This window comes from Coregonus lavaretus (assembly GCF_964263955.1).
Source record: "Coregonus lavaretus genome assembly, chromosome: 5".
Classification (NCBI taxonomy): Eukaryota; Metazoa; Chordata; class Actinopteri; order Salmoniformes; family Salmonidae; genus Coregonus; species Coregonus lavaretus.
The window spans coordinates 19,097,595-19,108,101 of NC_139992.1; the positions used below are offsets into that span (position 1 = coordinate 19,097,595).

Here is a 10,507-nt window from a genome sequence, read left to right on the forward strand (position 1 = left end):
ACACATTTTTGAAAAACGGTCTACTATGACAAGGATGGTGGTGTTACCAGAGGATTCAGGAAGATCTGTGATGAAGTCAACAGCTATAAAAGGTTGAAGCTTACCAGGGAGATGACGAGGGCTTTTGGTTTGGGCGCAGACTGGACAGGAGAGTACGTAATCCCTTACGTCGGATGCCAGTGAGGACCACCAGAACTTACGGGCTAGAAGTTCGGTGGTTAATGTAATGCCCGGATGTCCTGACCCCAAGGACGTGTGACACCATTGCATCAGTTGGGGTCTAACAGCTGCTGGTACGTAAGTCTTCCCAGCTGGTGTCTCAGGAGGAGCCGGGTCTGAGGTTAGGGCTTCTTGTATAGCAGAGTGAACCTCCCACTGTACCGGTTCCATAATGCAAGAGGATGGAAAAATGGGTGTAGGGTCTGAGTTACTGGTCGGAAGGTCAAACTGGCGGGAGAGAGCATCAGCTTTTACGTTTTTCTTTCCAGGGATGTAAGTAACATGAAAATGGAAGCTTGTGAAGAGAGCCCAGCTGGCTTGTCTGGAGTTTAACCTCTTGGCCCGTTTGATATATTCCAGATAATGATGATCTGTTTAGGATGTTGTGCGCCCTACAACCAGTGGCGCCATTCCTCGAGGGCCAGCTTGATGGCGAGGAGTTCTGTTCCCCAAATCGTAATTCCTCTCAGTGGCGGATAACTTCCTGGAGAAGAAGGCACTGGGATGTGATTTGGGAGGTGTTGCCACCCACTGAGAGAGTATGGCTCCTACTACTTTGGAGGCATCCACCTCCAGGGTGAAAGGAAGGGTCGGATCATGTTGGCGAAGGAGAGGAGCTGAGGTGAAGAGGCATTTCAAGTTGTTGAAAGCAGTCAGGGCGGTATCAGTCGTTTGAAGAGTCCGGGTCTTTTGGCTGGTAAGGGCAGTGAGGGGAGCGGCAGTAGAACTGAAGTTCCGAATGAACTGGCGATAGAAGTTGGAGAACCCAATGAAACGTTGGAGTCCCTTAACAGTGGTGGGTTTGGGCCAGTTATTGACAGCGGTGACTTTGTTCTCATCCATGCGGACCCCTCCAGGTGTCAGTACGAAACCGAGGAAGTTTACATGGAAGGTGCTCTTTTCAGAATTCACATAAAGGTTATGGTCAAGGAGCCGTTGAAGAACCTTTTGTACATGCTGTATGTGTTCCTTCAGGGAGTGGGAGTAAATCAGGATGTAATCAATGTAGACGATGAGAAAGCGGTTGATCATATCCTGGAAAAGATGTTGTATAGATGTTGGCGTGGCCCACTTGTTCAAGGGTCGCTGGGATCAAAGGAAGAGGGAAACAGTTCTTGACCGTGACGTCATTCAGGGAACGGTAATCAATACATGGACGGAGACCACCGTCCTTTTTCCCAACGAAGAAGAAGCTGGACGCAGCCGGGGAAGAAGGACGAATTAAACCATTTTCGAGTGCTTCATCAATGTAGTTCTCCATTGCCTCATTTTCCGGGATAGATAGGGGGTAAACATGGCCCGTCGGTGGGGACACTCCAGGGAGTAAGTCAATAGCACAGTCCACTGGGCGATGTGGTGGCAGAGTGGAGGCCTTGATTTTGCTGAAGACATTGCTGTACTGGGCGTATTCAGATGGTATAGTGGGTGGCACTGCAGAGTCCTCAATGGTGGTGTTTCTGCAGGGTAGGCTGAGACAACTGGTGATGCAGGTAGAAGACCAGGACAGTAGTTCACCTTGTCACCACGAGATAGCAGTGTCGTGACGGCAAAGCCAGGGGTGTCCGAGGATGAGTGGCTGTTTGGGGAATGATAGTTCCATGAGTTGAATGGTTTCGGTGTGGAAGACTCCAATCTGGAGGGTGACGCTCTGTGTCAGGTGCGTAATGAAGCCCGTGCCCAATGGCTGCCCGTCCAGGGCGTTAATCCTTAAGAGAGGGGTGACAGGTGTAAGATCAATGTCAAGCTCTTGTACTAGCTGGTGATCCGACGGCGAACGAGTAAACTGCCTCTCCCATCAATCCTATTAGCCAACGTTCAAGCTTTGGAGAATAAAATGGACGATTTAAGATTACGGTTATCCTACCAACGGGACATAAAAAACTGTAATATCTTATGTTTCACGGAGTCGTGGCTGAACGACGACAATGATAACATTCAGCTAGCAGGCTATACGCTACATCGGCAGGACAGAACGGCAGACTCGGGTAAGACGAGGGGTGGCGGTCTCTGTATATTTGTAAACAACAGCTGGTGCACAAAATCAAATACTAAGGAAGTCTCAAGGTTTTGCTCGCCTGAGGTAGAGTATCTTATGATAAGCTGTAGACCACACTATTTACCAAGAGAGTTTTCATCTATATTTTTCATAGCTGTCTATTTACCACCACAAACCAATGCTGGCATTAAGATTGCACTGAATGAGTTGTACAAGGCCATTAATCAACAGGAAAACGCTCATCCAGATGCAGCGCTCCTAGTAGCAGGGGACTTTAATGCAGGGAAACTTAAATCCGTTCTACCTAATTTCTACCAGCATGTTAAATGTGCAACCAGAGGGGAAAAAACTCTAGACCACCTTTACTCCACACACAGAGACGCATACAAAGCTCTCCCTCGCCCTCCATTTGGCAAATCTGACCATAACTCTATCCTCCTGATTCCTGCTTATAAGCAAAAACTGAAGCAGGAAGCACCAGTGATTCGGCTAATAAAAAAGTGGTCAGATGACGCAGATGCTAAGCTACAGGACTGTTTTGCTAGCACAGACTGGAACATGTTCCGGGATTCTTCAGACAGCATTGAGGAGTACACCACATCAGTCACTGGCTTCATCAATAAGTGCATCGATGATGTCGTCCCCACAGTGACCGTACGTACATACCCCAACCAGAAGCCATGGATTACAGGAAACATCCGCACTGAGCTAAAGGGTAGAGCTGCCGCTTTCAAGGAACGGGACTCTAACCCGGACGCTTATAAGAAATCCCGCTATGACCTCCGACGAACCATCAAACAGGCAAAGAGTCAATACAGGTCTAAGATTGAATCATACTACACTGGCTCTGACGCTCGTCGGATGTGGCAGGGCTTGAAAACTATTACAGACTACAAAGGGAAGCACAGCCGCGAGCTGCCCAGTGACACAAGCCTACCAGACGAGCTAAACCACTTCTATGCTCGCTTCGAGGCAAGCAACACTGAAGCATGCATGAGAGCACCAGCTGTTCCGGACGACTATGTGATCACGCTCTCCGTAGCCGATGTGAGTAAGACTTTTAAGCAGGTCAACATTCACAAGGCCGCAGGGCCAGACGGATTACCAGGACGTGTACTCCGAGCATGTGCTGACCAACTGGCAAGTGTCTTCACTGACATTTTCAACATGTCCCTGACTGAGTCTGTAATACCAACATGTTTCAAGCAGACCACCATAGTCCCCGTGCCCAAGAACTCTAAGATAACCTGCCTAAATGACTACCGACCTGTGGCACTGACGTCTGTAGCCATGAAGTGCTTTGAAAGACTGGTCATGGCTCACATCAACAGCATAATCCCAGAAACCCTAGACCCACTCCAATTTGCATACCGCCCCAACAGATCCACAGATGATGCAATCTCTATTGCACTCCACACTGCCCTTTCCCACCTGGACAAGAGGAACACCTACGTGAGAATGCTATTCATTGACTACAGCTCAGCATTCAACACCATAGTGCCCTCAAAGCTCATCACTAAGCTAAGGATCCTGGGACTAAACACCTCCCTCTGCAACTGGATCCTGGACTTCCTGACGGGCCGCCCCCAGGTGGTAAGGGTAGGTAACAACACATCTGCCACACTGATCCTCAACACGGGGGCCCCTCAGGGGTGCGTGCTCAGTCCCCTCCTGTACTCTCTGTTCACCCATGACTGCATGGCCAGGCACGACTCCAACACCATCATTAAGTTTGCCGACGACACAACAGTGGTAGGCCTGATCACCGACAACGATGAGACAGCCTATAGGGAGGAGGTCAGAGATCTGGCCGTGTGGTGCCAGGACAACAACCTCTCCCTCAACGTGACCAAGACAAAGGAGATGATTGTGGACTACAGGAAAAAAAAGAGGACTGAGCACGCCCCCATTCTCATCGACGGGGCTGTAGTGGAACAGGTTGAGAGCTTCAAGTTCCTTGGTGTCCACATCACCAACGAACTATCATGGTCCAAACACACCAAGACAGTCGTGAAGAGGGCACGACAAAGCCTATTCCCCCTCAGGAGACTAAAAAGATTTGGCATGGGTCCTCAGATCCTCAAAAAATTCTACAGCTGCACCATCGAGAGCATCCTGACTGGTTGCATCACCGCCTGGTATGGCAACTGCTTGGCCTCTGACCGCAAGGCACTACAGAGGGTAGTGCGTACGGCCCAGTACATCACAGGGGCAAAGCTCCCTGCCATCCAGGACCTCTATACCAGGCGGTGTCAGAGGAAGGCCCTCAAAATTGTCAAAGACTCCAGTCACCCTAGTCATAGACTGTTCTCTCTGCTACCGCACGGCAAGCGGTACCGGAGTGCCATGTCTAGGTCCAAAAGACTTCTCAACAGCTTCTACCCCCAAGCCATAAGACTCCTGAACAGCTAATCATGGCTACCCGGACTATTTGCACTGCCCCCCCACCCCATACTTTTTACGCTGCTGCTACTCTGTTAAGTATTTATGCATAGTCACTTTAACTCTACCCACATGTACATATTACCTCAACTACCTCAACTAGCCGGTGCCCCCGCACATTGACTATGCAACGGTACCCCCCTGTATATATAGCCTCCCTACTGTCACTTTATTCTATTGTATATATAGCCTCCCTACTGTCACTTTATTTTTACTTCTGCTCTTTTTTTCTCAACACTTTTTTGTTGTTGTTTTATTATTACTTTTTTGTTTAAAATAAATGCACTGTTGGTTAAGGGCTGTAAGTAAGCATTTCACTGTAATGTCTGCACCTGTTGTATTCGGCGCATGTGACCAATAAAATTTGATTTGATTTGATTTGATTTGATCAATAAAATTACCTGCTGCGCCCGAATCTATCAAGCCCTCTACGTACTTAGTAACCCCCTTTGCGGTTATCAACACTGGGATGGAGAATTGCTTCTGGGAGATATTTAGAAATAAGGACACGCCTACCTGCATGGCAGCGGAGGGACCCTTATCATCTCTCTGTGGGGGGCGAACAGGGCAATGGCTGAGTAGATTATCTTTCCCTCCACAGTATAGGCAGAGCCCTTCTTGGATCCGCCTTTGACATTTGATACGCGGGAGAGGAGCATGGCCCAACTGCATGGGCTCTGGAAGACTGGAACGGGATGACGGAACCATGGAAAGAGAAGGTTTCAGGTTCCTGGGTGTCAGAGTACTTCGACGGTCGGCGACGAGGTGGTCGATGGAGATACGAATGTATTGATTTAAATCCTGAAGGTCACCTCTACAGGCCAACTCCGCCTGAAGTTCCCTGTTGAGCCCTCTTCGGTAGACGTAAGTAAAGCAGCCTCACTCCATCCACTCCCTGCAGCCATGGTGCGGAACTCGAGGGTATACTCGGCAGCTGAATTGAGTCCTTGTTGAAGTTCTATGAGGAGGTCTCCTAGAAGGAGCGTGATCAAATACCTCTTTGAAGAGGGTGTGGAAATGGGTCTCGGATCTGAGTTCTGTGCTGTTGGCAGTCCATATGGCGGTGGCCCAATCCAGGGCTTTGCCTGTGAGCAGAGACACAAAATCCACCCTGCTCTTGTCGGTGGCAAAGTTAGTGGGGTTGTGCTCAATGTATTTGCTGCATTGCATCAGAAATCCCTGACATTTCCCAGGTGAACCGTCATACTTTCCAGGCATGGATATGAATGAAGGAGGGCTATGGGTTACGATACCTGGCATCGGAAGAGTAGGGATAGGCTGATGGAGAAGATGGCAGATTTCCTCCATACATTCCTCTTGCTGGGTTAGGCGCTGCTGTAGCTCCGCTGAATCCGTTCAATTTTTTGGTGAAGTATTCTGTAATGAATAGTCAGGGAGAAAAAGGGTGTAGATTCACGCGCAGAGTGCGGCAGGTGTTTATTTCGCCTTCACAAAAGGCAGGAATCGTGTTCACAGGCAGGCAATGGTCATACACAGGTAGGCTAACAGGCAGGAGAATCCAAAACTAGGACTGAAGGCTATAACTGGTTGTCACAAACGAACTAAGAAAAGGTTTAGTAGAGTCAAAATGAACAATACCTCACAAGGCACAAACAGAATGAACTGAACTAAATAAGGAGCTAATGAGACCAGGTGAGTAACAAACACAGGTGAAATCAATGAACAAAAATGAAAGACAGGGCTACGTTCAAGAACACAGAGAAACATGGCTACATTCAAGAACACAAGGTTGACTAAGAAAATAAATACAGAACCTTACACTACACAAATAAAGTTTGTATATGGGTGGTTCTGCAACTACTGGCACTTTTGGCATTTTTTTTTTTGTTTGTTTCTTGAAAGAAACTTGAATTTACATAAATAATGTTCTACTTTTGTCAGGAACCATAAACTGGTATTGACTGTGGCCATTTTATTCAACAAGACATGGATTTATGTAACGGAGACGCAGGGAGAGGAAGCAGGTGCAGTAGTGAGTTTCATGATTAAGAACATGGACAGATCGAAAACAAGGGAAGCGTATGGACAAGAAAACATAACCAATACTGCCTGACCCGATGAGTGCTACAGTGCTTTGCAAAAGTATTTATCCCCCTTGCCGTTTTTCCTATTTTGTTGCATTACAACCTGTAATTTAAATGGATTTTTATTTGGATTTCATGTAATGGACATAAGGCTGTCGTGGTCTAAGGCTGTGCCACTAGAGATCCTGGTTCGAATCCAGGCTCTGTCGTAGCCGGCCGTGACCGGGAGACCCATGGGGCGGCGCACAATTGGCCCAGTTTCGTCCAGGGTAGGGGAGGGAATGGCCGGCAGGGATGTAGCTCAGTTGGTAGAGCATGGCGTTTGCAACGCCAGGGTTGTGGGTTCGATTCCCACGGGGGGACAGTATGATTTTTTTTTTATGTATGCACTCACTAACTGTAAATCGCTCTGGATAAGAGCGTCTGCTAAATGACTAAAATGTCAAATGTAATACACATGTAACCCTCTCACCAGGCTCGAATTTGACTCTCAAGATATTACCTTATTTAGAATATCTGAACAGCATGGGATATTAGGTGAGAAGGACATCTCCAATAAGAATCCCTATTGTAAACTTGCTAGGGTGAATGACAAATAGGGTATTAACTTCAGATAGAATGATTATAGACTTGGTTATTGGTATAAGGATATGCTTTCCCATGCATTAAATGAAACTGAAACAGTAAATGACTCCACCAATACAACAGACACAAGGTTCAAGATCTATATTAATCAAATGTTCAATGTATCACATCAAAAGAAATACAAATTATAAACCCCAATGATTTTTCCACAACCCATGTCCAAATTATTTGCAAGCTTGCTTAAACCCTGGGCGCGCGTTGGAGCTAAAAAAAATGACGACATACATAAAGTCCCGAAGTCCACCACACATTTGTAGTTACTCACTACTTGTAGATAATGCCTCAGCAAAATATAGTAGTTCCGTGCAGGTGTCCTCACAAGATCCACAGCGAACACAGCTATCAATGCAGCCAGTAATCCGTAGCAGCAACAGACATCCGTTTGAAACCCGAACTGATCGTCACAAGCAATTCTCTCCAAGTCTTGAACGATGCTAGGCTAACCTCTAGGATGTCGAATGTCTCCACAATGTGACGGCAGCTTCAGTCTCTACTAGGTCTTTCTTAACGAACTAATAAACACTCTCTTATAGAAATAAAATCAGGATTTCCCTTTAAAACAAACTCTGTAGGTATGGTTTTGTTTTCTCTATCGTTTCCTTGGGTCATTTTTCCTTCACCAACCCCACTAACGTCTCTCCTCTCTCTCCTTTCAACCTTTCCCTCTCTTCTCTTTCCCAGCAACCAGTCCACTCTCCCATTGGCCACAACTTAACAAGTTACCTCATTGGTCAAAACTTTAACGAGATACGTGGGAAATGTAAACTTAATTTTTTTTTTTTAAACATTGCTTCAAAAGAAATGCATTAATGACATTACAAATCAGGAGCTATTCGATCACCTTTTAAATCTAATACCAATGAATTATAACAAATAAACTCTATACTTGGTTTTAGCAAGGTATTACACACAAAATAGTCCAAATTGGTGAAGTGAAATGAAAAAAAGAACTTCTTTCAGAAAATTCTAAAAATAAATAACGGAAAAGTGGTGCGTGCATATGTATTCACCCCCTTTGCTATTAAGCCCCTAAATAAGATCTGGTGCAACAAATTACCTTCAGAAGTCACATAATTAGTTAAATAAAGTCCACCTGCGTGCAATCTAAGTGTCACATGATCTGTCACATGATCTCAGTATATATACACCTATTCTGAAAGGCCCCAGAGTCTGCAACACCACTAACCAAAACTCACGGACCAGGCAAGGAGGGCATTAATCAGAGAGGCAACAAAGATACCAAAGATAACCCTGAAGGAGCTGCAAAGCTCCACAGTGGAGATTGGAGTATCTGTCCATAGGACCACTTTAAGCCGTATACTTCACAGAGCTGGGCTTTACAGAAGAGTGGCCAGAAAAAAAGCCATTGCTTAAAGAAAAAAATAAGCAAACATGTTTGGTGTTCGCCAAAAGGCATGTGGGAGACTCCCCAAACATTACATTTACATTTTAGTCATTTAGCAGACGCTCTTATCCAGAGCGACTTACAGTTAGTGAGTGCAAACATTATTTTTTATTTATTTTTTTCATACTGGCCCACCGTTGGAATCGAACCCACAACTCTGGCATTGCAAACGCCATGCTCTACCAACTGAGCTACATCCCTGCCGGCCATTCCCTCCCCTACCCTGGACGACGCTGGGCCAATTGTGCACCTCCCCATGGGTCTCATGGTCACGGCCGGCTACGACAGAGCCTGGATTCGAACCAGGATCTCTAGTGGCACTGCTAGCACTGCGATGCAGTGCCTTAGACCACTGCGCCACTCGGGAGGTACTGCGCCACTCGGGAGGTACTCTGGTCAGATGAGACTAAAATTGAGCTCTTTGGCCATCAAGGAAAACGCTATGTCAGGCGCAAACCAACCACCTCTCATCACCCCAAGAACACCATCCCCACAGTGAAGCATGGTGGTGGCAGCATCATGCTGTGGGGATGTTTTTCTTCGGCAGGGACTTGGAAACTGGTCAGAATTGAAGGAATGATGGATGGCGCTAAATACAGGGACATTCTTGAGGGAAACCTGTTTCAGTCTTCTAGAGATTTGAGACTGGGATGGAGGTTCACATTCCAGGAGGACAATGACCCTAAGCATACTGCTAAAGCAACACTCGAGTGGTTTAAGGGCAAACATTTAAATGTCTTGGAATGGCCTAGTCAAAGCCCAGACCTCAATCCAATTGAGAATCTGTGGTATGACTTAAAGATTGCTGTACACCAGTGGAACCCATCCAACTTGAAGGATCTGGAGCAGTTTTGCCTTGAAGAATGGGCAAAGCTCCCAGTGGCTAGATGTGCCAAGCTTATAGAGACATACCCCAAGAGACTTGCAGCTGTAATTGCTGCAAAATGTGGCTCTACAAAGTATTGACTTTGGGGGGGGGTGAATAGTTATGCACGCTCAAGTTTTCCGGGTTTTTTTTTCTTCTTTCTTGTTCATTTCACAAGAAAAAATATTTTTGCATCTTCAAAGTGGTAGGCATGTTGTGTAAATCAAATGATACAAACCCCCCAAAAATCCATTTTAATTCCAGTGTCACGACTTCATCCGAGGCTGCCTCCTCTCTTTGTTCGGGCAGGCTTCGGTGTTCGTCGTCACCAGCCTTCTAGCCACTGCCGCTCCTCATCTCATCATTCTATTTTTTTTCTTGTTTATTACACACACCTGGTTCATATCCCCTCATCAGTACCTGTATAAGTGTTCCCTCTGCCCCCTTGTCTTTGTGTGTGATTGTTTATTGTGAGGATAGTGAAGCTCGTGGTACTCCTTGTATTTTGTATCAGATCCAGCCACCCACATCCCAGCACCCAGAGGGATCCATATATTCCGACCACGGGATTTAGACGGGACAGCTGCCAGGGACTCCTCCTACAACTGGAGCTATATTATTCTACCATCATCCCGGCCCCATCGGAGCGGGAGAAGGTGTCTGCCCTCGTCTCCTGCCTCTAGGGGAAAGCCCTGGAGTGGGCCAATGCAGTCTGGAGTGAAAGAGGAGCCGCGTTGGACAACTACGGGGAGTTCACTCGCCTCTTTCAGTCCGTCTTCGATCACCCGCCCGAAGGTAGTGAGGCGGGCAAGCGGCTGGTCCACCTGAGGCAGGGGACAAGGACCGCGCAGGACCCCGGCTGGGCCTGGGTGGAACGAGCAGGCCCTCAT

General features: G+C 46.9%; 1 protein-coding gene across 1 annotated transcript in view; it reads right to left on the reverse strand.

Moving 5' to 3' along the window:
• Positions 1–10,507, reverse strand: part of LOC311128825 (interleukin-1 receptor-like 2) — a gene marked incomplete at its 5' end in the record, with an annotated part of 39,953 nt that extends 29,446 nt beyond the window's left edge. The window contains one exon of the mRNA XM_084161053.1: positions 10,375–10,507. Coding sequence (XP_084017179.1) covers positions 10,375–10,507 — 133 coding nt within the window. The remainder of the gene's footprint in view (positions 1–10,374) is intronic.